This window comes from Chamaea fasciata, unplaced genomic scaffold (genome assembly GCF_029207755.1).
Source record: "Chamaea fasciata isolate MVZ Bird 193981 ecotype frontalis unplaced genomic scaffold, bChaFas1.0.hap1 SCAF_12, whole genome shotgun sequence".
In the NCBI taxonomy this organism is placed as follows: Eukaryota; Metazoa; Chordata; class Aves; order Passeriformes; family Sylviidae; genus Chamaea; species Chamaea fasciata.
The window spans coordinates 10,720,696-10,747,576 of record NW_027094097.1 but is presented as its reverse complement, the minus strand read 5'-3'; the positions used below and the strand labels follow the sequence as shown (position 1 = coordinate 10,747,576).

At 52.4% G+C, this 26,881-nt stretch overlaps 1 protein-coding gene across 1 annotated transcript; it reads left to right on the top strand.

The window, feature by feature from the left end:
* The first annotated feature begins 1,543 nt into the window (after positions 1 to 1,543).
* CNGB1 (cyclic nucleotide gated channel subunit beta 1) lies at positions 1,544 to 26,881 on the top strand. The gene is made up of 33 exons (XM_066194886.1): positions 1,544 to 1,633; positions 1,900 to 1,957; positions 2,079 to 2,136; positions 2,249 to 2,375; positions 2,609 to 2,651; positions 2,818 to 2,884; positions 2,968 to 3,049; positions 3,449 to 3,485; positions 3,775 to 3,922; positions 4,027 to 4,102; positions 4,655 to 4,691; positions 8,100 to 8,265; positions 8,878 to 9,564; positions 10,984 to 11,119; positions 11,482 to 11,562; positions 12,866 to 13,091; positions 14,402 to 14,534; positions 17,047 to 17,142; positions 17,547 to 17,704; positions 17,864 to 18,043; positions 18,701 to 18,909; positions 19,713 to 19,763; positions 19,877 to 19,963; positions 20,321 to 20,385; positions 20,826 to 20,948; positions 21,981 to 22,122; positions 22,352 to 22,511; positions 23,118 to 23,215; positions 23,304 to 23,387; positions 23,735 to 23,853; positions 24,441 to 24,587; positions 25,032 to 25,227; positions 26,488 to 26,881. Exons 1-33 carry the CDS (start codon positions 1,544 to 1,546, stop codon positions 26,698 to 26,700), a joined length of 4,380 nt encoding a protein of 1,459 aa, XP_066050983.1. The 3' UTR covers positions 26,701 to 26,881.

Sequence of the window (26,881 nt, the reverse complement as noted above, 5' to 3'; positions counted from 1 at the left end):
AGTGCCGCTCCAGGGAGCTCTGGACCTACAGAAACAGGCTGGACATGGAGCAGAGAAGCCATGCTGGTACCTGAATTCCAGGGTGTCACTGTGGCCAAGATTAGGGGCAGTGGGAAAGGCTGGCAGTCGTGCAGGGCTGGAGGTAAACGGATCAAGCAGCAATTGGCAGGCTCAGCAAGGTTCAGCTTAGCTCAACCTAGCACAGATTTGCTCTCATTGCTCTGGAGCAGGGGCAGAGCTGTGGGTGGAGCACCGTCGGCACATCACCTTGTGTCACCCCACGGGGTTTCAGCAGCTCCACTGCTGCTCCTCTGCACATCCCTGCACCCACCTGTGCATGGGGGAGACGACTGCCTTCCCCACAGCGCTGCCGGTGAGTGCCTGGGGTAGCTTTGGTGAGGCTGCTCAAATCTGCTTGAGTTTGGGGTTGGGTTTTTTTGTTTGGTTGGGTTTTTTTTTTTGCAGCACCCTGCACCAAAGCCAGGCTGGCTGCTAGAAGCCTGGGCACTCAGGGCAGCTGAGTGCCAGTAATCCCATTTGCAGGCAGCACAGGGCTAATCCCCGCAGAGCCCTGAGCGGATTGAGGTGGGTTGGGGGGGGTCAGTGGCGAGCTGCAGTGGCCAGAGGAGCCCACACATGCCAGGGGTGGCTTCCCAGGGAGGCAGTGGTGAGCCTGCAGGGGTAAGTGGCAGTGATGGAGGCGAGGGATGTGGCTGGGATTTTTGCAGGTACATCTCTGCACACCACAGGGGGGTTTGGTGATCCGAAACGGAGTCAGAGAATGAGCTGTGCTGGTCCCTGGGGGGGATGCTGCAAGGTCTGTGTAATGTGGAGGTTTGATCAGCTGCTGGGGGGGAGGAAAGGCCACGGTGCTCCCTGCTGCAAATGAGGCTGTGGGTCTGTGCCCTTCTTGCCCTTAGAAATGAGGCTAAGGCCCTTTGCTGGCTGGCAAAAGGAGCTGCCACAACAGGTGGTGGCACCGCTGGGTGCCTGCAATGCAGCAGGATGCATAAGACTGCCAACTCTTTCATGTCATTGAAGAGCAGAGTTGTTTTGTAGGGGCAGAAAAAAGGGGATATGTGTGTTGGGACATGAACTTCCTCATAAAAAAATTCTGTTCAGATTACTGTTCAACTTCCCTCAAAGGAAAAATGATGGGGAGAGCAGAGGACCCTGAGCAGACCGTCACAACTTCTATGATCTGTCTGCAGTGGCTTCCTAGTCAGGACAGATTGTGAAAAATAAAATATCTGAATGAGGTGCTACCTTTAGGAAAAGCAAGTTTAACTGTGATGGTGAGAATAAAATAGAGCTCACAATAGCGTTGAGGGATGAGGAGTTGAGCTGGGTTTGCTCTGGCTGTGCTGCAGTGCCATGTTTCCCAACCAGGACGTGGAAACAGAAGGACACCCAGGACCTTTTTGGGCTGCTCAGGAGACAGTGTGAACAGCTGGTGCAGCTGGTACTCCCTGGGCACTGTGCACCCCTGCTGCTGGGCTCTTGGCCAGCTGGAGACCCCTCGGCACTGCCCGCAGCCAGCGGGATGATGGGCTGGATTGACCGGGTGGTCCCCCAGCCCCCGGTGCCCCGTGTGACAGAGGAGACGCCTGTGCAGGAGCTGGAGCCGGCTAAGGTCAGCAGGGGGCCAGCTTGGGGGGTGATGGGACACCATGGGCATGATGAGAGGTGCCTGGTGCCTCTGCGCCCACCCCCAGCACTGCGGCACCCAGGGATGCTCCACAGCATCCCCAGGAGGGTGGGGGGCTGGATGCTTTCCTACTCTGAGCTGCTGGGAAGCAGCAGGAGGACGGGGAGTCCCTGGGGTTTGCAGCCACCTTTGAACAGGGACAGTGCCACCTGTGCCTCATTCTTTGACACCTTCTGCCTTTTGCCCTGAAGGCACCAACAGGAAAGGCTGTTGGCCCCACAGATGCTGCTGACCAGGCACGCACTGAGGGTAAGGCTCAGGCTGCACATCAGTGTTCTTTGACCTGCCTGTCCCACTCCTGCCTGGCCTCCTGGGGGCTGCCAGAGTGGTGATAGGAGCTTGCCTTATTTTCCCACTGCTGCCATTGAAGAAAAGGAAAAGAAAGTGACCTTTGTGGTCTCTGAGGACTCAAGTTCTGTGTTTGACAGGTATGGCTCCTGCACCCTTCGTGCGACACGATTTGCTTGGGATTTTACTTTTTGTTGGAGGCTGGATGCCTTGGGTGGCATTCCCAGCTTGACTCACACCCTTCCCTGGCAGTGTGGGGAGTAGTGTGCTCTCCTGGCTCTCCTATGGGCTGGAGAAGGTGATTCCCCAGCCAGCCCCAGCCCCAGGGCTGCAGGCACTCGGGAAGAGCTTCGAGACAAGCGTCGACATTGCTGATGAGGTAGGAGACGGATTTGGGAAATGGTTTGGTGTATTTGAGCTTCTACCTGTTTTTACCTTTTCTTTTTTCCTTCTTATCACTCTCCCGGTGCTAACTGGGAGCACTAAACCTGCCCTGGCATGGGTTTCTACCTTCATCTATCCCTGGGGAAGGGGCAGGTTTCCCTCCCCACACGGTGGGATGATCCCTCCCTTGGGCTGTCAGGTTTTCAGACAATCACTTTGGCTTTTCAGACAGAGGTCCAGGTCCTTGGGGATGAGGATGACGATGGTCTGGGTAAGGAGAGCTGGGCGTCTGTAGTTTGCAGCATCCTGGGACTCCCACATCCCACCTCCCCTGCTGCTGATGCCGGCACTATTGTCCCCTTGTGCTGCCTGATGGGGGGACATAAAACTCCCAGCAGTTCAGATTCCCCATGCCCACAGCAGTGCTCTCCTTGCAGAGATAACTCCCTTCGATCCCGAGGAGGACGTCTCCGAGGGTGAACAGGAGACCTCCCCGCAGCAGTGGTGAGTGCCCAGGGGGGCTGGGGAGGTGCGGGAGGGCAGGAGGGCGCAGGATGAGCTCCCCGAGCGCCGCGCTCTCCCCGCAGGGCAGGAAACCGGGTGCTCAGCTGGCTGTCACAGGGCTTCGAGAGGATTTTGCCTCAGCCAGAGGGGATGAAAAAGCCGGAGGTGAGCACTGGCCAGCTCGGGAAAACTGGGGGCTACCGGGTAGAGATGAGAGTGGGGCAAGCTCCATGCATTCATCCTCCTGCACGCCCCATGTGGGACCTTGGGGAGGAAAATCCCAGGGGAATTCAGCAGAGCAAAAAGAGACCTCCGGGCGCTGTCCCGGTGCTCCTCAACCCTGATGCAGGGAGGACCCTTCATTTGGGACTGTCCTGCCGATGTCAGCAGCGCTGGTGTCTGGGTTAAATGCTTGTTGTCACGGCGGTGAGGCTGAAACCACAGCGGGTGGTGTGTGGGGCTGAGCATGTGGGTCCTCTTGCGGTGGGGGCATGTCCACCTGGGCTGGCCTGGGGCCGCGGGCAGTGCTTTGCCGCGTCCATCCGTCCCTGTGTCCCTCTGCAGACAGAGCCGAAGGAGAAGAGCGAAGGCGCGGCGGAAGGTGAGCGATCCCATCCCCGTCCCCTGAGGGCCCGGCTGCGGGCAGCGCTGGCTCTGCCCTCGTGTCCGTGCCCAGGATTCCCACTGTGCCGGGAGGGGTGGGGACGCAGGTCCCGCCGTCACGGCACAGCCCTTACACCGCCTCTGTCCCCATGCTGCCCATGTCCTCGTCCCAGGCAGGCTGCCGGTCCCTCTGCGGGAGCTGACCCTTCCTGCCCTGGTTCACTTCCCAACAAATTATGACTGCTCCACTGTCTATCCCCCTACTTGTTTCGAATAAATCTGAGCAGGCACAAAAGGGACTAAAACCCCGGCGAAGCCAAAATCCAGCGGTTCAGAGAGCACCCCAGCGGCAGAGAAGGCAGCAGCATCAGCCAAGGGGCAGCCGGAACCGGTGACGGCGCTCAGCCCTCAGTCCGTGGCTGTGGATGGTGGCAGGTAACCCCAGCGGCACCTTCTGCCGGCCTCTGGTGGCCAGAGGCACGGCTGATGCGGGACAAAGGCTCTGGCCGCCAGTTCGAACTGTGGTTTCTTGTCTCCAGGATGTTCAGCTGGTTTGTGCAGGGGCTGGAGAAGGTGATGCCACAGCCGGTGACCAGGGAGAAGCAGGACACACAGGTATGCTGTCTGATGGTTGGGAAAGAGCACGGGAACACCACACTCCTGACGGGCAGGGCATCCCCTGCCATGCAGATACCACTCGAACAGTGCGGGAACCTGCTGTGGTTTGGGCTGTCACCAAGTTCTGTCAAGAGAACAAGTCCCCATGACCTGCTTAGCTGATGCAAGCCAGTGTTTGGCTTCTAAGCAGCAAGAGATCCCATAGCATGTGCTTTCTTTACTGTTTCCCTGCCTTTCTGTGCAGCACTGGCTGGTGTCCAGGCTCTGGCACCTCGTGCAGGTGTGGTCCCAGCTCTAAGGAGAAGCAGCAGCAGCTTTACACAGCTCTCCTTTCCTTCCCTGGCCCCCAGGCAAACTCACTTACATGCTCCTGCCCTGTACCATTGGGTGTGGGGATGTTTATGCCCGTGGCCAAGCCATCCAACTTGCCACAAAAATGGTGTATTTAGGGTAAAAGGGCCACCTTTACTGAAAGTCGGGTGTTGAGGAAAAAAATTAAGGGTTACTGAAAATGAGCAATGTCTCATGGTTCCCTTCTCCTCTTGCCAGGGAGTGGCCACAGCAACCTCGAGTCCTGTGGAACAAAGTAAGTGATGGCTCCATTTCTTCATGATAGTTTGACTGCCAAGCTTGTTATTGGCTTTGGTTACTGGGAAGAGGGATCATTGGCATCTTTTGTCACCTGGTCTGCCCTGGGTGCCAGCTAGGGGAGACCCTGGAATCCCCGAGGGAAGTCATGGGAGGTTGTTGACACTTGAGAAGAGGGAGCTGTTGCAGAGCTGTGGCATGGACTTGGTAAAACTCCAGCTGAGGGAGTCTCCAAGTGCAGCATCCCACATCCTCAGGTCCTGGGTTTTGAGGTTAGTGCTGATATCAAGGTCTGTCCTGAGCTGTGCTGGAGCTGGAGGGATTTGATCAAATAATTACAATGTAATTCAAACCTGCTGCTTTCTTTCCCTCCTTTGGTGTTCGCCAAGCCTGGTGTGAGATATCTAGGAAGGTGCCCCAGGAACACAAAATGCTGGGATTAGATGTCTTAGAATGGAATCTGCATGGTTGTGGGAAAACCTGCAGGGTTCACAGTGCTGCGTGCCTGTGGAGGGGATCAAGCACCAGCTCTGCAGTGGGGCTTGGCTTGGCTCCCCACTGCAGCCACTTTGGGGGATGCTGGCCAAAATGCAGAGCCACAGCTGCCTCTGTGGATGGTCTGGGCAGGGTTACACACCTCTGTGCAAGTTCTGTCCTTGAAAGGAGTGGCTGGTTGGGCTGTGGGAGCTACTGATGGGAGCAGGGACCTGTTAAGGTACATGGAAAATGCACACCCCCAGGGATATGCTGGGAAGTTGCTCCCGCAGGCCAACAGCCCCTTGGCAGAACCTCAGAGAGGCAAATCCTGGGGGAAGGCATTTTTCCATGTGCTTGTACAGACTGGAGGCCTGTGTGCTGCCATGGACCTCGGAAAGAGGCAAAGCCAGGGATGCTGCTGCTTGTGCTGGGTGAGCACAGCCTCGGTGCCCAGCCGGCTTTGGTGCCTTCAGGCATCTCCAGGTCACTTAACTGCCCAAGGAAAGGAACAATGTGGTCAAACAAGAGACCTGCCCTAGCACCAAACTGCCAGCACACTCATTAATGTTTTCCTTCTCCTTTTGTTTCAGGGGGCAAAGGGGCTTAGCGCCTCTGAAACAAACGGAAAACGAAGACCTGGCAAACCCGCCCTTCCCACACCCAAATGAGACCAACCTGAGGAGAAAGCACAGCTGGGGAGGAAAAGCAAAGGGGAATCTGCAGATGGTCTCTAGCTCCTTCCCAGCTGGGGCAGTGGGGACCCAAGGCTAGCACAAGGACCCAGTCCCAGGGCTGTCCCACTTGGCTCCCTCTTTGCTCTGGGAATTGGAGCTACTGGTATTGCAGGATGAGGTCTATGAGGTGGGAGATGTAATTTACAGGGTGGTAGAAAAGCATCACTCAGGACACCTCAGTGGCAGAAAGCCTCTCGCTGCAGTCTCCCAACACTCCTGCCCCTCTCAATGCCCCCACAACATCTGAATACTCATCCCGAGACCCCCAGCTGAAATCCCCGGGCTTCTTTGAGTCAACTTCTGCCTCTGAGGCGTAATGTTATAAACCTCTTGAAGCTCTTGTCAGCTCCTTGTTGCTTTTCTTCCATGACTTGAGTGTTTCCTCCCAGCAAGTGGAAAGGGCTCTGATTTGCAGCAGCAAATCTGGTTAATGTCTAGGTGAATAGGTAAGAGTTAATGGTTAAACATATCAGCCCAGGCTCTTCTTCTAAGAGGACTTACCCAAACTCTCCTTATCCCCAGCTATGGCTGCTCCCTCCTGAAGCTCACAGCTCCATGGATGCAGCACTAACTGCAGCAGCAGGAATGTCCCAGCAGGGAGGGGATTACAGGGGCTGTCTCCAGCCCAGAGGTTGCAGGCAGGCACACTGGGCTCTGGGGGGTGGGAGCCCCTACGCCCCAGGTTTTGGATACAGACCTGGGAATAGGAGACTGGTTTGGGTTGTGAGGGACCTTTGAAGATGATCTGGTCCAACTTCCCTGTCCTGGGCAGGGACACTGTCCATTGGACGAGGTTGTTCCAGGCCCCGTCCAACCTGGCCTTGAACACTTCCAGGGATGGGGCAACCACAGTACACTATTCCTTCCTAATGTCCAATATGAATGTCCTCTCTTTCAGTTTAAAGCTGTTGCCCCTTGTCCTTACAGACCTTGGTAAAAAGTCTTTTTCCATATTTTGGATAAGCCCCCTGATGTATTGACAGGCCAGGTTAAGATCTCCCACTGTTGCGTCTCTTTAGGACCATCCAGGCAACTGTAACAATGAGTTGTGAGCCAAGAGACCACCCTGAGATCCATCCCCTGTGTTTATAATGAATCTTGCTTGTACCAGGACACAGTTTTAGTATTTACCTCATTTTCATATAATGTATCCAAAAGTCATGGTGTACTTTAAAATCCATTTCCCTGATTGCTGTCCCATGTTTTAATTAATGGAGATCCAGAGGGAGTGGGCTAAAGGCACTGAAGACACCATGGGGTGGGTAAATAAGCCACAGACATGACTCTGCATGGGTTTCCTGCCTTTCTGTAGTTCAGTTTGCACGTTTCCTATTGGCTTTGCTGTGGACATGTACATTTTGCTCAGGCAGACCTCAAAATAAACTGGTTTTACAGTGAGCGGATGTGCTTCCTCCTCCTGTTTCTCTGCTGTGAGCCTGACGTGGTAGGATGGGTACCCCTGGGACATGGAGAGGGCTCATCACAGGTCAGACTCCTCGCTCTGCAGCTGGCCTACAGCTCCCAGTAACCTGCCCTGGGTTTTGCCCGTGACGCTGGGAAGTGACAAGGGCTGTGGGGTGTTCCTTGCCTGGGAGAGTGCTCAGAGTGGACAGGACACGGTGCTCGAGTGTTGTGATGTGGGCTCTGTGTTGGGTTAAGACTTGGGCTGTGCTAGGACAGCCATTCACTGGGGATTCACAAGGGGAAAGGCTTTGGGCTTTCCCAGATTGCAAGGAGAGACAAAACGTGTCCTGGAGATGGGCTAGGTCACTGCTGGTGGAGCTGGCTACGTGTGCTGGGAAGCCAGCACTCATCTGTGTGCAGAGGATTACAGCTTCCATAGAATCACAGAATGGTTTGGGTTGGAAGGGCCTTTAAAGCAAAACCAGTTCCAACCCCCTGCTATGGGCAGGGGCATTTTCCACTAGAGCAGGTTGCTCAAGGCCTTCATGGGGTTTTGGCTGTACTTGGAGCAAAATGGTGAATTCTCTCCTCCCTTCTGTCAAAGGGGCCCAAGGCATGTGCTCAGCAGAGCTCAGGGGCAGCAGGGCTGCCCAGCTCTGTGCAGGCTGAGAGCTGTTTTAGCAGTGCCCCATCAAGCAGAGAAAACCTGGGATCTGCCCTGGCCCTACCCCTGGCCCCTTAGAATATGCTTCTGTCACTTCATCACCTCCCTTTCCCCATTCCTGTTTCAGTTCACGTAGCCCCTGGGGAACAGGAGGAAACCCATCTCATCCTGCAAGAGATCCATGATGACCAGATTGATGAAGAGATGGCAGCCTGGGCTCACAAGGCTGAGCTGGAGGCAGACACTCACCACCTTCCCACAATACAGGAGGAACCTCAGGAAGAAGAAAACAGGTAGGGAAAGGGAGATGCTGTTGATGGGCAGGTCTGTGTTTTCTCCGGTCACCAGTGTGGTGGCCATGGGGGGGGGACAAGCCTGTCCCTGGGCATCTATCCTTGCAAGCGCTGGCAGCCAAGGTACCTGTTTCCAGGAAGGGGGGTATCCCCCAGTAGGGTCCAAAAGGTGCTTGATCAAATGTCTTTTTCTTCTGCTGTCTTGATTTGGGTTAGGGCAGGCAGTGGCAGAGCCATGAGGGCAATGCTTACACTGCCCTGCAAAGGACAGTGAGGGAGGCTCTGCTTAGGCTCCTGTAAGTAGATTTTGGCCTCAAGGGCTGGGCAGTGTGTCCAGAGCCAGGAATGACCTGTGTTGCAACAGGGGGATGAGAGGGGTCCATGCATGTCACAGAGGGTTTCTGAGCCCCCTAAAATGCTCCCTGAGCCCAGCACAGCTGGGTGAGCACAGCAGCTCCCCGCTCCCACACAGGCGGTGCTCAGCTTCACTCAGACAAGGGCTGCCCTGAGCCACACTGGCTCAGCAGAGCTCTCTGCTCTGCTCTGCAGAGATCCTTGTGTGAGGCTCACACAAACTCAATGGATTTTACCTAATGACTTTCTCCTTTCCAGGCTTTGTTTGTGCTCCCCAAACACTGCCAAGGGGGAAGAGGAAAAAGAGGAGGGGGATAAGGAGCAGGAGAAGAAGAAAGAGGAGGAGGAGGAAGAGAGGAAAAAAGAGGAAGAAGAGAGGAAGAAAGAGGAGGAAGAGGAAAGGAAAAAAGAGGAAGAAGAGAGGAAGAAAGAGGAGGAAGAGGAGAGGAAAAAAGAGGAAGAAGAGAGGAAGAAAGAGGAGGAAGAGGAGAGGAAGAAAGAGGAGGAGGACAGGAAAAAAGAGGAAGAGGAGAGGAAGAAAGAGGAGGAGGACAGGAAAAAAGAGGAAGAGGAGAGGAAGAAAGAGGAGGAAGAGGAGAGGAAAAAAGAAGAGGAGAGGAAAAAAGAGGAGGACAGGAAAAAGGAGGAAGAGGAGAGGAAGCAAGAGAAGGAGGAGGACAGGAAAAAGGATGAAGAGGTGAGGAAAAAGGAGGAGGAGAAGAAGAAGGAGGAGGAGAGGAAAAAAGAGGAAGAGGAGAGGAAGATAGAGGACAGGAAGAAAGAGGAAGAGGAGAGGAAGGAGGAGGCGAGGAAGAAGGAGGAGAAGAGGAAGAAGGAGGAGAAGAGGAAGAAAGAGAAGGAGAGGAAAAAAGAGAAGGAGAAGAAGAAAGAGGAAAAGAGGAAAGAGGACGATAAGAAGGAGGAGGAGCATGAGGCGAGTGCAGAGTGAGTGGCTCGCGTCGCCTTTATGGCTTTGTTGGAAATGAGCGTGATCGCAGCTTTTGTTTGCACTGCGTTCTCCGGCTGGAGAGGCTGAAACACCCACGGCCGAGCAGAGCTCCCAGCCTGGCGGGCGGCTGGGCAGGGATGGCTGCGCTGGGGAGGGATGGGACGCGGGAGGGATGCTCTGGCAAACCGGCTCAGCCCAGGGCTCGCTGCTGACGCGGCACCTGGTGACAGGCGAGTGTCTCCTGGTGACACGGGCTCCATCGCCGCCGCCCGTAGCAACCGCAGCCCCTCTTGCGCCTTCACGGGAGATCGGAGCACCCAGCCTCGGGAGATTTTATTTAAACCATACCCGTTAATTCAGGGCACTCGGGATTGTTTGGAATGTTACAGAGCTGAACGTAGAGAAAGGATTATGTGTTGTGTCTGCAAATGCTGCTTCGTACAAGTAGGTATAATTTTGCATTTTTTCCTGTTGTAAAATAATAGGCGAGTTCTTGTCAGCTGTGGAAGGTGGTGACTTTGGTCTAGATGGTATTGGGAGGTATCTTTCTGCTCAGATTAATACTTTGCTCTGATTTCACATGAGAGAAACGTTTAGGGATTTATTACCTACTGCTACAATATAGTTCTGTGTTAATTCCTCTAAAGTAGCTAGATTTTCAGGAAGCTGAAAACACATGATTACTCGGTGTCAAACCCATATGTTTGTATTTCATCAAAATCTATTCCTGGAGCTTCACTACAGAAACTTGAGCTTCAGTTGTGGGGTTCAGTTGTGCTACTCCATCCTTCAGTGTGTTTGTTTACTGGGAAAAAGAGAGATACACTAACAGGTTTTCTAGTTTAGGATGGAAAGATTTGTGATCACATTTGAAGGGAGCATAATTTTAAATATTAAGGGGGGGAAATTATTAAAAGTAACAAAACAAATATTTTAATGCATTTAGCTGTCTGAAAATTCTTCTCATTTTCCCAAATCCCCGTTTTGCATTTCTTGCCAGGAAAGAGCAAATCAAGAGATAAATGCACAGGGTAACATTTGAGGCACTTTTATTTCAGTTATGAAGTTATATTAAAGCAATAAAATCTATTTGAGAGCCCCTTTGTCAGAATGGGGGAGCTGAGGTCTGTGCTTGCTGCTGAAGGAAAATGAGAATTATGTGTCCTGGTGGCGTCTTGCACAGGCAAACGTGGGATTTGGATAGTGCTTGTGGGAGAGCCTTGCCTGGAAATTAGTTTTCAGCTTTTTATTTGGCCCATTTTAATTATATGAGAAATGATTATGCACAGGAGGAGAAACATTCTGCCTGGATCTTTCTGCCTCTACAGCTCTTGCTTATGCACATGCAATGCCCTGTTTTATTTATGTGCCTCTCACTTGGTGTCCCAGGCAGTATTTTTTCCTCTCTCTACCAGACCCCAGCTGCAGCCACAGTGTCTCCCTGCTGATGAGGGTGTGGATGAAGCCTGCCTTGCTGAGGAGGCCCTCAGGGTTGAGCAGCTGGAAGAAGTTGAGATAAGAGATCTCGAAGGTGCAGGTGCTCTTGTGCAGGTACAGCATCACTCCCTGCTTGGGCTCAGGTCTGCCGTGAGCTCTTGCTGCCCTGCAAGTGTTGGGGGCTCAGAGCTTCTCCAAGGCCATGCAGTGCCCTGGGAGGAGCAGACTGGGCTGGGCACTGGGCATGTTTGCCACCAAGATGTCCCCATCCCCGGAGCTGGGGCAGCAGAAGTAGCTGTGGATGGAGGGAGGGCTCCTTTCACCCTACAAAGTGGGCACTGAACAACAAGCTGAGAGTCTGGTGGGTAGGAGGGATATGGGATATCCAGTCAAGCTTCCAAGTCTGCTCTTTTACTGACAGAACAGGCTTTTTCTCCTTAAAATGTTGGTTTGGTTTTTTTTTTTCCATTTTCAAGGTGGAAGAGGAGACAGCTGAAGCTGCTGAAACTGATGCTGAAGGTACAACCTGTAGGAGTACGATGCCAAACTGGGATGAAGTGAAGCAGGGGATGCAGTGCCTGTTGGGGGAGAATTGTGCTTCTCCTTTCCTGCTGTCAGGGAGCAGGCAGCTGATTTCTCTGCAGTGTGGGCCTGCAGGGGCAGTCAGGGCTTTTCACTGGGGTAAAACATCCTGTGGGCACAGCACGATGGCAATATTGGCATTGTCTGGAGCTGGCTCTGAATGCACAAGGCTCAGTCCTGTTGATTAAGCAATCCCTGATGTGATATAAGAGTTTTTTCCTTCAGCTGGAGAACGCACAGGGATAAAAAGTATTTTCTCTACCACTTATCTCCATTTGGGAAATAACCAGTGGCATAAAACACATTTTAATAGAATGTTTTAGGAAGCAATGGTTGGTAATGAAAATTAGGTGGTGAGTTCCCATTGCAGCCTGACCGAGCAAAGGCACATCCTGGCAGAACTGCACTGTCACCAGGAAGCCGCACAGGGAATGGCTTGCCCTCACCCCTGAGATTCTCTGCATGCAGCCTTTGCAGAGGGGCAGTGATGCTAGAAAATGCTGATTTGTCAGGAACTCTAGTGATATGACAAGGAATAATGGGCACAAATTGAAAGAGGAGGAATTTTGGTTAGATTATTAGGAAGAAATTCTTCACAGTGAGGGTAGTGAGATACTGGAATATATTGCCCAGGGAGGTTGTGGATGCCTCAACCCTGGCAGTGCGCAAGGCCAGGTTAGATAAGGCCTTGAGCAACCTGGAGTAGTGGGAGATGTCTCTGCCCGTGGGACATGACCTTTAAGGTCCTTTCCAATCCTTAACCTTCCACGATTCCATGGAAAACCCGTGATAGGATGTCCACCACTGCAGCTGTGTGCTGTCATTGTAGGACATGAAAGGAAAATGAGAGACTCCAAATATTTCAGAAGGCAAAGAGCATAGAAAAAAGGCTTTATTGTTTAAACCTTACTACCTTTTATAAGGTGTTCCAATACAGACTTAACATGGTTGGTGAATAGGAACGACACCTCTCTAATCCCATTGGTTAAACTAGAGAAAACAGTGAAACACCACCTGGAGAAGGATTTTTTTTGAGAAAGGATAGTTGTTTGTCAAGTATGTTTTGAGAAAAAGCTTTCTTGAGAAATTTTTCCTTGGGAAAAAGTTAGCAGCTGCCAGCAGGCTAAAATCTCTCGGACTCAGAAATACCTGGCCCACAGTGTGCCACCAACACCCGCGAGCAGCCCCAAACCCCCGCACATTTCTGCCGCCCCGTCTCAAACCACTCTGTGTTTTATTGCAGCTGCAGATGCCTTGTCCTTTGCTTGAAGCACCTAGCAGGCTCCTAGCAGCATGGCCAGGCGGGCCCGGGACGTCGAGCTAGACCGGCTGGTGCATGAGAAGCCGCTGGCCGGCAGGGTCCCCTCCCCTCCCGGCCACGGGGCTCTAGAGCAGCTGCCCAATGTCCCCAGCTACCGAGCCACCGCCCGCTCCCCCGTCCTTGTCACGCCAAAGGCTGGAGTTGTCAACCCCAATTTTTGCACTGAGGAGCAATCCCCACTAGGTATTAGAGATGTTGGCTTTGATGGCCTTGTGTAGTTAGAGCGGGGGGGATTCCTGGAGTAGTTGCTTCTTTTTGTTGCTTTCTTGTTTGGGGGGGGGGGGGGAAGAATTAAAAAAAAGAAAATAAAAGCACGCTTCGTGTTGCAGCACAGAGGCTGGGGAACAAAAGTCCACGTGTTTGTCTGCTTCTGCCTCATCACTATGTGCCTTTTTAGCTGAGCTTAGAGAGCGTTTGCAAATGCTGTGTGTTTAGAGCTGATCAGAAAAGCTCTCCTGAAGGACCTGCAGGCAGAGGGTGCCATATCACCACACACGGTTTTCTCTCCAGCATTTTTGCACAACCTGCTCATACTAAGAGAGGAAGGTGGAGATTTGCTGTTCATGGCTTTCTGCCTTTGCTGCAGCTTTGCTTTGCTTTGTTTTTAACCAGCAAGCCAAATTCCGCTGCTTTTCCTTACATGCAACAGGATTTTAACTTTGCAACCCAAACAGGCCTTTTCTCAGGCATTTAATCAAGTCACACTCTGTTCCACTAGCTTCAAATCAGGGTGAAGCAGGAGGAGGTGCATGGGGTCTTTCAGATGTGTGAAAACCTCCCACAGAAGAAATCCTGCAGGAACTGATTGTATTTTGTTAAATGGCTAAGAAAAGACATCACACTTCACAGCCGAGTGTCTGTGGGGTCTGACCAAGGTAGCCCTCAGTGTCATTTCTCCTTTGCACAACTGGCATCTTTCTTTACCCACCATAAACGTCCAACCTTCCTGCTTCTAACCTTGCCTGTGGCAGGAAGCAGTCATTACCTCTGCAGAAGAAAAAAGCCATAAATGCTCATTTAAACTGTGCCTTATTCTGCATGAAAAGCAAACACTGGGTGGTTCAGAGCTGTCACAATCCATATGTTTGCATTCAGAAGAACCAGGAGAATCTCTACACCCTGGAAATCCTGTGTTCCTGCATAGCACCTGCAGCTGGGAATCCTAATCTCCATTGTTTTCCAAACCAAGGGACCTCAACACTCAGATGGAGTAACCGCAATCACTGCGAGCTGGGCAGGCAGAAGGGGAGCAGATGGCAGTCCTTAGAGTGTTAAAAACTGGAAAAAAAAAAACAAACCCAAAGTGCTCCAAATGCTTAGGAGAAAGGAGGGCCAGGCAAGAAGGGAACGGAGGGAGAAGAAGAGTCCTTCCCAAACACTGCAGGACCCGGGGGCAGCTCCGTGGCAGCCGCGGGGTCTGGGGAGCAGCCCCGGCTGCAGGCGGGGCCCCGCGCCCCCCTCACCCGCGATTATTGTCCTTCCCCACGGAGCAGGTAGTTACCCCACCGTGGAGATCAAGGACGTGGAGAGCCCGGGCCGTGCTGAGGAGATCCACGGTTCCCATGGAGCGGTGCCGGCTGCCGGCGCTCCCAACCTGCTGGCGGTGCCCGGCGCAGCATCCCCCAGGTATGGATGGTCCCTGCCTCCCCTGAGCCTGCCGGGACAGGAATGTTTGTACAGCCGTGCGGAGACACTCATTCCCAGCAGATTTGGACAGGGATGTGTGTGCAGTAGATGTCACCCCGGTGCGCAGCAGAGGAGATGGCCAAAGCCTTGCCTCTTGCCTGTGATTTTTAATTCAATGGTTACAATTTTGTTTAAAGGTTTTGTGGGACAGGGACAGCCCTGTCTGTGTGTCCTCCTGGAGATGGGCTTGATCCCCAGGCCACAGTCAAATCCTATTTGTCTGTTGTCCACCTGTGTCTGTTCCCAAATTCAGAGCACAGAGGGTCTAGGTGCTGGATATGATCCTTCATCTTAAAAATAAACAAATTTCTCCTTGTACTTTTGCTACAAGGGTTTGCAGCATGTTCCCCCTGGGTTCCTGCTTTCAGAGGAGAGCTGGAAGCCCCATCCCTCAAAGTGTTCAAGGCTAGGTTGGATGGGGCTTGGAGCTACCTGTCTATTGGAAGGTGTCCCTGCCCATGGCAGGGGGCTGGACTAAATGTCTGTTAAAGTCCCTTCCAACCCAGATCATTCAGTGATTCTAAGCTTAGAGAGAGGGAGGATTAAAACTGAGCTTTAAAATTTAGGCTCGAAGAAGACAATGGATTTTCTTCTGTTGTGGCACTAGGTTTTTTTGAGGTTCACTCTTGCAGAGGATTCAAAATGAAAGCTAAAGTGGGATTTTTTTCTGTGCTGAAAACCAGGTGCTGTAGTCATTCTTACTTAATAGTTTGGATCTTTTAGTAAACAAGCTTCTGGAAAAGCAAATAAAATGGCAAAAATGTCCACAATCAAGACTGTTGAACAGCTATTTAAACTGGGACAGCAGACTTCATGTAAAATACCTGCAGTGAAAATACTGACAGCATTAAACATATTTGCAGTTATCTGTGAGAGCACATAAACCCTTCTGCTGGGTCTCCAGGGAGTGTCTCAAAACAACACTGGGTATTTTTAAAAGCAAGCAACTCCTGTTCTCCTACATAAAGAAATAAAAATTAATTATTTTGGACCAGAAAGAAAATGCTCATGTCCTGCTGGTGTTTCCAGAGGAAGAAGACAAAACTCTGCATTGAGCAGTCATCCAGTTATCTCTAAATCCCTTCTACTGGCCACAGTCTTGAGTTATTTTCTATATGGCTCTGTGAAGGATTTGAGTTAACATGGTTTAGACAGAGTCATGAAAGACTCATTGCAAATGAGCCACACACCTAACTGGAGCCTGGACACAAGCTCCTGCAGAGAATGCCAGGATGCTCTGGCTGATGCCATATGGGCAGGGACCCTGTGCATCCCACATGTCCCAGTGCCCATGGCCTCTGGCTGCAGCATTCCAAGGGCACCAAAACCACAGCAAGGTCACAGCCGTGGCAGGGCCTTCCATCCCAGCTGGCTGCTCACTGCAGGGTGTGTGTGCATCTGACAGCCTGAGGTGATGTCATCTGGCCTTGCTCAGGGGTGAGGACAGCCCAGTGGGGCAGCATGGTGCCCTGAGGGGACAGAGGCAGGGGAAGGGCAGCTGGAGATGGGTGAGAGGCAATGGATGTTGTCCTAACAACAGTACAGACCCTGGCACGACTATTTATCCAAACTGATGTTTTGGGAACCCCTCCATCCACATTTGAGAGTGCTTTAAAAGAGGGGTTTGAGGTTTTCCTCCACCCCTGCATTGGGCACTGGGGAAATGAAGGTTCATCAGTCTTGTTCACCTGCTCCACCTCCCAGCAAGGACACACCTGAGAGCCAGCAGGACTGAAGGTGGTGGGTTCACAGCATTTGGCTTTCTTTAGGAGATTTGTGATGTCAGGATGACTTCCCTCAGCATCCTGCTTTCTCCTGCTGCACACACAGCACTGAGACATTTTGTGCTATGGCCAGCGGGATCAGCAGTTGTGGTGGCAGGAGACAATTTCTTCATCCCAGCTGAAGTTCTGGGCTTGGCTGCAGGTTTGCAAACCAGTCTAGATTTTTGCTGGGACTGCTATCTTCATAGTCAGTTTCCCTTCTGACACCTTTCTTGCCCACATGTAAGGAAGTCATCTGAGAAACCCATCTGTGCCAAAGGGAGCCCCCAGCTGTGTTAGGACACAACTTGCAGGTATTGCTGGCGTTGCACTTTCCTTGCCTGCCTCTTCAAGTGCAGTGATGTGAAGCTATGTGGCACTGGGGGCAAGCACAGGAGGATGCCTGCCCTCTGTGCATCTTGCAGGTACCCAAACTGAGCTGCAAAACGGGTCAGGTGGTTGCATGTCCAAGGAGCCAAGGGCTTGCTGGTGCTCAGGTAGAAACAGGGCTTTAGCAGGAAAGGAGCAGGAGGGTTCACTCCCATCTACTACAGAAAATGTCAAAAATTAGGGGAAACTGACCCTAGTAGGAGAAGGGGAATGGAAAACAGGTCACATCTAGGAGAAGGAGGAGGGGGAGGAGGGAGAGGAGACAAGCTGATCCTTGCTTGCTGTGTTTGTGTGTGCAGGAGGAAGCGACTGCTCCCACAGGATGCTCTGGACAGGGGGCTGCTGAGCCAATCCCCCACCCAAGAGCTGGGCTGGGACAAGGAGCAGAGGGAAAGGTGAGTAATGGGCCCAGGGGCTATGGATCAGCCAGGGGTTCACATCCTGAGGCTTGGGTGGAAACAGCAAAGATCCCAGAAGTGCTGGGATACCAAAGGGAGAGGGAGCCGTGCCACTTTGTGTTCTTCCCACTACACAGTACCCAAATAAACACAGGTAAATCCTAATTCAGATGCTGCAGGTTAAATAATGGGTCATGACTGGGTCATGGTTCAAGGCCAGGTTGGATGGGGCTTGCAGCAACCTGGTCTGGTGGAAGGTGTCCCTGCCCATGGCAGAGAGCTTGGAATGAGAGAAGCTTTAAGGTCGCTTCTAGCCCAAACCATTCCAGGTTTTGTATCATGCCGTGAACCTGCCCTGGGGCTTCCCTACCTTCATGAGGTGCCCACTGGTCTCCCCACAGCCTGCCTGAGCGCATCGGTTCGGCCTCGAGCCTGAGCAGCACCATCATCAACACCCGGCTCCAGGAGCTGGTCAGGCTCTTCAAAGAGAGGACTGAGAAGGTGAAGGAGAAGCTGATTGACCCCGATGTCACCTCGGACGACGAGAGCCCTGTGGCATGTGAGTTCATGTGGGGCTGGGAGTGTTCCCCTGGTGGGTCCCCATACACACTGTGTTTTCTGAGAGGCAGCTGTTATATCAACAGTTTAAAGACCTTAAAAAAAATCTGCAGTAAGAAGATTTTTCTGCCCTTTGAAATAACTGTGTGGTCTCTCCCAGCTCCCACCAAGCCAGCACCTGCAGCAGCACTCGTGCCTGCCCCAGGAGGGGAGCTGGAGGGGGACAAACCTTTGGGGGATGATCACTACTGTGAGATGTTGTGCTGCACATTCAAGCACCGGCCCTGGCTGGACCGTCTGAGAAGCTACCAGTTCCCCAGCAGCATCGACCCCCTCACCAGTGAGCGATGGAGCACAGCCTTGTGCCGTGGGGCTGGGGGCAAGCTGGTGGGACTGGGGGAGGGAGGGTGAGGAGGGGAGGAGAACTGAGCAACTTAGTTTTCACTAAAGCACAGAATTCTAAACTCCTCTGCAAGGCACAGGCTTTCCTAAATACTTCCAGCTATGGGTGTCAGGAGCATGACTGGGCATTCTGTTTTCCCTGTGGTGTGGATACTCCCCAAAAAAATTAAAATCACAAGAGAAGATTCCACCGCCTTGTGGCCGCCCTACAGAAGGCCAGCTCTTTCCTTAGTCTGTCACATTCCTCAGTCCTTTGGAAGCCTCTGGGCTCAGGCAGCCAACCACCAGTTCATCATGGCTGGAGGGGAAAAAGAAAACCAGGGAAGCTGCAGTTGTGGGAGCCGAGCAAAAGCAAATACAGAAAATGAGCAAAGTTAGAAGAATCTTTCTGATAAAGTGTGGTGTGTTCTGTGAGCAGGGGTGTTCACTCTGTGCTAGAGCCCAGCTGCAATTAAACACTGTCACCAAGAGACTTCCTGCAGGTTTTCCTGTTGTGCTGAGGACAGGTCAGGGAGTGGAAACTCCACTGTGTAGAGGATTCACACGGAGGAGAGATGTCTGCCCAGCTGACCGTGCTGCTGTTCCCTGTGTGCAGATCTGATGTACGTGCTGTGGCTGTTCTTCGTTGTCATGGCCTGGAACTGGAATTGCTGGTTGATCCCTGTCCGCTGGGCTTTCCCCTACCAGACTCCAGCAAACATCCACTACTGGCTGCTGGTGGACTACCTCTGTGACCTCATTTATCTGCTGGACATCCTTGTCTTTCAGACCCGGCTGCAGTTTGTGCAGGGGGGAGACATCATTGTGAGTGGCAGGGCACTGCATCCCACCTCTGGGGACCAGCTGTGGGCACCTCCCATCCCCATCACCCTGAGTGACATGGGGGCTGCTGGTCTCTGAACTGAGCTCTCCAAGCTCTCTCACCATGGCCACGGCCTTCAGGGCTCTGTCCACTCTCAGAGACCATGAGCATCTGGTCATGATTATCACAGATAATATCACACCATTTTTTCCTATAAAATCAATGCCATCCTATCCAGAAACTGTGTGGTCTGTGGTTCCTGGGCAGGGATGCCTGCAGGGTGCTGCTCCATGGGGTGGTTCTGCCCGTGGTGACGTGCTCACTGACTTGCCCTGGCACAGCCCTGTGGTGCCAACCTTGAGCATAACAAACTCTGGGGTTAATCTTCAGGAGCACGCCAGGCAGGATGCATTAGCAATTGCAATCTGAACACACAGATCACATGCCTGAGATAAGAAAAGCCCTTGACTTCATTTCCATATTCAATTAAACGAACTGTGAAAAATCACACCTTGAGGGTAAAGCCTTCCCATGGCCCTGCAGATGCTCAGACAGGCAGCTTCCCCTGCAAATGCTGATTTTTTTGTGGTGCTGGCACTTTTCCTGGGATGCAAAATCAACACATGATGTTGGATGTCCCAAGACTTCTCTGCTTGCTCTTCTCCCCTTTCCAGGCACAAAGGGAGCATCTTCCCTGTTGTGGTGCAGAGGAGGAAAGCCAGGCATGACCATGTTGGTTCTAGCTTTCCTTTCTCTAGGGAATAATCAATATTCCTCTCTCTCTCTCCTTCCTGTTCCCCACCAGACTGCCAAAAAGGCCATGAAAGAGAACTACCTGCGATCACAACGCTTCAAGGTTTGTCAAAATTGTCTTTATTCATCTGAATCTTTAATCTGCCCTGTGGCTTGCAGCCCCACCCCAGTGCTCCTGCAGGTCCCCACAGAGGTTTCTCCCTGTGTGGATTTCAGATGGATGTGCTGTGCCTCCTGCCCCTGGATTTCTTCTACTTCAAAGTGGGTGTCAACCCTCTCCTGCGCTTCCCTCGATGTCTGAAGGTGAGTCAGAGCTTACAAAATCAGGCAGAACAGCAGCTGCAGTGGACATGGAGGAGGCCTGTGCTGGCTGGGGTGAGCTATGGCTTCTCAGACTCATCGATGATCACAGGAGGATTATAAAATGGAGGGAAGTTTTGTCCCAAAGGCTTTGCAGGGCTGTTGGTCAAACACTTCATTTCGATCCTAAACTACTCACGTTTTTGACTACAAGGGCACTTGTGCATGGAGACAAATCTGTCTGTGGCAGTCCATGCTGCAGAGGGGCAGCAGGAGGGAATTGAGGGGCAGGGGGGTGTTATGGGGAGGTGGCTCTCCCAACAGGGAACCTGGAACATGCAGCTCTCCTTCTCCTTCCAGTACATGGCTTTCTTCGAGTTCAACAACCGCCTGGAGGCCATCCTGACCAAGGCATACATCTACAGGTGAGGGGCACAAGGGGAAGGAGGGAACATAGAATTGCTGTTTGCCACTGGGGAGGAAGGTTCACCTCATTCTGCACTTGTTCTGGGTCCCTGATTTATTTCCCTGCTGTGCCTGGGCTGGCTGACATGGACTTTGGCTGATGTGGTGGGACATCAGGGTCCCAAAGCCTGCATGGGTAGGATCACCTCTCTCCAACCCATGGGGACAGGGGTGCTGGCAGTGAAGGAGAGCTATGAGCAGTTAAACTGCTTTTTTTGGCACTTCTGGAGCTGCTGGGCTGCAGGAGGCAGCAGCAGGGTTGGGGTGTTCTGTGATTCCTGCATTGGCAGGACCTGTATGGTCACCATTTCAAGGCTGCTACTGATACCAGGGAGGGACCTGACATCTTTCTCCAGCAGACATCATCTTCCCTCCTGCTCTCTCCTGGGTTTTTCTGCAGAGTGATTCGGACCACTGCCTACTTACTGTACAGCCTACACGTGAACTCCTGCCTCTACTACTGGGCCTCAGCCTACGAAGGACTGGGCTCCACCACCTGGGTCTATGATGGGGAAGGAAACAGGTACAAGCCAAGGCTGGGGGTCTCACTAGCACAGCCTGCTGCAATGAGCTGGAGCAATAAGGGAGGTGTTAGGATGCAGCTGGATTCATAAAAGCCACTGAAGCAAAGGGTTGGGAGTGCCAGGAGATGATGTGGAGCCAGGGAGAGTGACAAGGACAGGAGGGATGGGATGTGCAATAACACAGAAGATGAGGCTGTAGCTGGGCAGAGGTGGAAAGCTGTGGCAGGTTGAAGTGGCTGAAAAAGCGGGATCCTGGTGCTGGGAAGCAAAGGAATGCTCCCTGGTCAACCAGGATCAAAGGATGAATCCTGTTTCTGCCTGTGTTAACTGCTGGCAGGTTGGGATGGAGGAGGGACACCGTGTATCCCTGTGCCCTGTGTCAGGCCCCTCAGACCTGCCAGGGTGTGAGATGGGGACAGTGGCCAGCCCTTCCCCTCACCATGGCAATACCTGTGTTAAATGTCCCTGTGCTGTCAGTGATTGATGCCACAGGCAGAGTCCTTGGCTCACAAGCTGAATGCCCACACCTGTGTTAATGTTCCTGCTAGAGAGTTATTTTGTATGATACACAAATCTGTGTCCATCTTCAGGTGGAAACAAAACACCCAAGGGAATGCCCAAGACCAGGGAATCAGGAATTCACTAGGCTTCTCCTAAATCCCATGCCAGCAATTTGCTCACAAACATGTTTTTTCCCTTGATGATTTCTGAAAGTGTAAATGTTGCTGAAAATATGTTGCTGGTTTATAGCAGAGCTGTGAGGAGCAGAAAACAGGAGTAACCAGAGCAGCTGAGTCTCCCAAGTGGAGGTTCCTGGAGGGACCATTGGTTCCCCTGCTCCTGTAGCACCTCCAGAAGCACCTGCAGATGTAGTGGGGAGTGTGAAGCCCTTCAGTTTTTCCCTTTGTCATCCATAATTACTCTCAGCAGGCTCTGGCTTGCCATGGCTGGAGGCTGTGAGCTCAGTGCTGAGGGCTGAAACAGAAATGCCTCCAGAGCTACCTCCTACTCCTCTCCTCTTCTCCTCCCAGCTACATCCGCTGTTACTACTGGGCAGTGAAAACCCTCATCACCATCGGGGGCCTGCCAGACCCCAAGACACTGTTTGAGATTGTCTTCCAGCTGCTGAACTACTTCACAGGCGTCTTTGCTTTCTCTGTCATGATAGGGCAGGTGAGTTGGAGTCAAGGGGGATTTACAGCCTCAGGTGGGGGGTGCTTTTGGTGGGTTTGATCCACAGGTTTGCTTCTCAGGGTTTGTTTTCCCCATGGGAAGACCTGCTCAGTGTTGGTGCAAGACAAAAAGGATTTGATAGATGCTGTTAGGGCTTGGCTTACATGTTAAACCTGCTGATGGATAACTGACAACAACTTTAAAGTTCTTCTCCACCTCTTCCATTTAGATGAGAGATGTGGTCGGTGCTGCTACTGCAGGGCAGACTTACTATCGGAGCTGCATGGACAGCACCATCAAATACATGAACTTCTACAAGATCCCCAGAACTGTTCAGAACCGGGTGAAGACGTGGTATGAGTACACATGGCACTCCCAAGGCATGCTAGGTGAGATCCAGCCACTCCGAGCCACTTGAATCTCATGTTTTGTCGTGGTTGCTCTGCAGAGCTGAAGTGTTACTGTCAAATAGCACTGCAGTTTTGGGGTGGAGGGTGGCTTATTTTATTCTTCAGTATAGGGGCTTGTTTGTCCACCTATCGAGTTTACAGACTGCCACCGGGTCACAGCACTTTGGTGACTCGGCATCACTCACAGCACACTGAGTCCAGTGTCCCATGTGCCCTGGAGAGAGGACAGTGACTGTCCACCACTGGCCAGTGTGTCCAGCAGCAAAGCCACCAGCTCACCCTACCAGTGTGTCATCAGGCAGAACCTCTGTGCCCACCCTCCTGCACAAGAAAAATGCTGACTTGGGCTCCATGGTCTGTTTCTGAGAGCCATCAGGGCAGGGGTAATGCAAAGGGTGATTTTCCATCACACTTCAGATTTAGACCTGCAGGTTGCTGGTTGGGAGGAGGCTGGAGGAGACTCCTCTGTGCAAGCTGGCTCCTGCCCTCTGCCACCAGAACATGGGCTGCTTTCCCAGTGCCACATGAAGGACACACTCTCAGATCAAGTGTTGGAAGCAGCCACTTTTCTGCTCTGTCTCACAGATGAGTCCGAGCTGCTGGTGCAGCTGCCAGACAAGATGAGGCTGGACATCGCCATCGACGTGAACTACAACATCGTGAGCAAAGTGGCCCTTTTCCAGGTACCCTCTGCAGCACAGCCCCTGGCTGGCACAGCCTCCATGCCAGCACAGACTAATGCTGGCATGTTTTGGCTCTCTTTGGGCTCAGGGTTGTGACAGACAGATGATCTTCGACATGCTGAAGCGGCTCAGATCTGTGGTCTATCTGCCCAACGACTACGTGTGCAAGAAGGTGATGAGATGCTTGGGAGTCATGGCCAGGCTGTGCAGGGCACTAGGGAAAGCCAGGACACCTCACGGGGGGGGGGAATTTGGAGCAAAAGCACCCTCGGTTGCAGCTGGCCTTTACAAAGACTGACCTCTTCTGCTGCAGCTCTGAACAGCAGGAGAGCAGGGGAAAGCTTGTTGGAGTCTTTGGGGTGCTGAGATGAGAATGCTCAGGAGTGAGCACCATCAAGATATTTTGGGAGCTTGGAGAGGGCAGCATGGTCATGGGGATTTCCAGCAAGGTGCTGTATAGGGCATCCATGATGTGTCCCTGTTTCTGAGCATCCCAGCCAGCTGCCCTTTTCCCTGCAGGGGGAAATAGGCCGTGAGATGTACATCATCCAGGCCGGGCAAGTGCAGGTGCTGGGGGGACCCGACGGCAAATCCGTGCTGGTGACTCTGAAAGCTGGATCTGTCTTTGGGGAAATCAGGTGAGTGAAGTATGTTCAGGGAGCTGGGGAAATACAGCCTGTGGGGTTTGGGGGAGGAGGGTGGGACCTGGAAGAATCAGCAGCATCCCAATAAATCTTTGTGACGGAGAGCCATGAACGCTGGGCAGCGGCTGAGACACAAATTACAGCTTTCCTGCTGTTGTTGTCATCATGTTGTCATCTGCCTGGGGAGCTGATGACAGTAAACAGAGGAATATGGATGGAGGAATGGGAAAATTGATCAGAAAAGGTATTTCACAAATACAGCCTCCTAGTCATTAATCCACCCCTTCCATGGGAATGGAAAGCCCTGTACCAGTTGGTAACACAGCAATACTGCTGCCTCCCCACAGCCCAGCAGACACTAGACTGGTGTAAAATGCAATATTTAATCCTTGAATAAATAATTTTTACATAGTACTCCATGCAAGGTCTCCCTTTATCATTCTTTTAAAATCGTGCATGATAAGTTCCATCAGGAGTGAAAATTGAACTCTGGGTCCCCTGAGAGGTGGAGGTGTGTAAAGGAGATTTGACATTCTGAGCCTGTGAGCAGAGGTGTTGATGGCTTGCATTGTCTCTCCCAGCTTGCTGGCAGCAGGAGGGGGAAATCGCCGCACAGCAAACGTCGTGGCCCACGGCTTCGCCAACCTTTTTATTTTGGAGAAGAAGGACTTGAACGAGATTTTGGTGCATTACCCGGAGTCTCAGAAGCTGCTGCGTAAGAAGGCCAAGTGCGTGCTGCTTTCTAACCTGTGGGGGTTTAAAACCAGCAGAGCCTGGGTTTCGCAATCTCAGGGGAGTTTTCTCTCGGTGTGAAGCCCTGGGAAAGCTCCTGCTGCAGGCGCTGCGCTCCCGCTCCCGGAGGTGGCTCCCGCTCCGGGCTGGAGCTGCTGTCCCTCGGCAGAGGGCACCCACACCTCGCGGCTGCCGGGGGAGGCTCCGGCTGCCAAAATTCGCCTCTCGAAGTGGGTGGAGCATGGCCAAAGTGCCTGCGTTTTAAAAACCTATGAAAAGACCCGTTTTAGTGTTTTAGCATTGCTTAGATTCGTTATTCTGTCCTCCCCAAGGCACATAGAGATGCCTGTCCTTTTAACGCTTGGTTTCTCTACATTACAAAATCCAGCTAATAGAACGCGTTCCTGGGCTGACATCACCTCTCCCTTTCCATGCTGTAGGAAAATGCTGAAAAGCAACGACAAACCCAAAGATGAGAAGGGAGGCCCCGGAGGTCCACTGATCATCCCCCAGAAAGCTGACACCCCAAAGCTGTTCAAGGCTGCCCTGGCTGCCACAGGGAGGATGGGGGGCCAGGGGCCACTGGGGCGGCTCCGCTGGAGGCTGAAGGAGCTGAAGGCAATGCAGGAGACACAGGTCAGCATGGGGAGCCTGGCAGTGTGCCTTTGCTTCCTTAGATGCCGAGTGTGCTCTCTTCACCAGCTGTGGAGGGGTTAAGGTGCCTTAAAGAACTGAGCTCAGGATGTTGGGGTCTGTCGAAGCTTGGGCAGACAGCAAGGGGTGAGCCAACATCTTGCACAGGCCTTTGGGGGAACGCCAGTGTCCCACAGGGGTTTGTTTTGCTCTAGAAAAGGGAAATACATTAATTTTTTTCCTACCTGGGTCTAATTTCTAGCTAGGCTATAGCCACAGATGAATGTCTCTTCTATCCTGCGGAGACATAGCCTCCCATAATTAATCAATGCAGGGGCTCCCAGCACCCACAGCCCAGTTGATGTTTCAAAGCTCACCCCAGGTGGTTGGGGCAGAGGTCCCCACAGCAGGCAATGCCATCCTGCCACCTCTGCATGAGCCCTCTTGCATTTTGCCATGAGCAGCTGAAAAGGAAAATGGCCCTGTCCCTTTATTTTTCCTTTTTTTTTCTTCCGCACAACTAAACTTGTAAGGCAGATTTTGTCTCCTTGCCGACCTTGTTACTAATCTCAGCATGGAACCAGGCACACTTATCACATCTGGATGTTGGGAGGGAGGGGAAAGAGGAGCAGATAGGGGATGCTGTGGCCTTGAGGCTGGGTAAACACCAGGCTGATGCCAAGCATAGCTGCATTTCTGCAGTCCCACAGAGGCATGAGAGGCTCCAAACAATGTGATATTTAACATTAATCCATAACCAGTTAACAGCAGCAGTGAACAGTGGCACTGAGGGCTCTGAATGAGTGAAAACAAACCCAGTTTCTGAAGGGTGCATGTATTGGGAACTAATCCCACTAATGGGTGAGCAGGACCCTGCTAACATCCCTGTCCATGGCACATCCATGGGGCACGCTTCTAAGGCTCCTCTCTAAAGGAGCACAGAGCAGCCTGGGACTGCTCCCTCAAAACAGCACTAGTGCCATGTTTGGCCAAGATCAGCCCCTCCAGAAGCTTCAGGAGCAAAACAAGAGTTGGTGCAGATGTGAGGAAGCTCTGTTGTGCTCCTCTCTCTATGTTTCTCAAGACGTGCAGGATATGATCCAGCAGCCCCCCTTGCAGGGAGCATCTCTGGCATCAAGCTGAGACCCCAGTGCAGAGATCCTGAGATGGAACCACAGAACACCTGCCCAGCTTTGCCATCTTAGGGGTAGTGGGCAAGGATTGCTAAGGTTGCTTTTGCCTCTTTCTTACTTTTTATTGCAGGGTTCCAGTGTCAGCCCAACCCCACCAAAATCACCGGTGCACCAGAGATCTCCTGCCACGTCCCACAGAGCACAAACCCGCCCGGGAGAAGAGATGTTCTCAGAATCTTCTGATCATTCAGTCACTATTCGTGTGATTTCCACAGCAAGAGAAGGTGAGGAGATACTTGCTGCTGAGATTTCAGAGGAAGATGAAAAAAAAGAAGAGAAATGAAAACAGCAGCAGGTCCCGGGGCAGGTGTGGGAGTGAAGCAAATGCCTGGGCCAGCAGATTCCTGTTGTTAATGATTTCCATGCAGTGACTGTAGGTTTTGCTATGTGCTGTGGGTAGCATCTGCCTCTCTCTTCTGCCCAGACCCTCAATCACTGCTGATAAAACCCTCTGCCATTTTACC

Coding starts and splice junctions, on each gene's coding strand:
- CNGB1 (XM_066194886.1), top strand. CDS start 1,544: ATGATGGGCTGGATTGACCGGGTGGTCCCCCAGCCCCCGGTGCCCCGT. Junction 11,563..12,865: donor CGATGCCAAACTGGGATGAA/GTGAAGCAGGGG, acceptor TGAAGCACCTAG/CAGGCTCCTAGCAGCATGGC. Junction 18,044..18,700: donor CAGCATCGACCCCCTCACCA/GTGAGCGATGGA, acceptor CCCTGTGTGCAG/ATCTGATGTACGTGCTGTGG.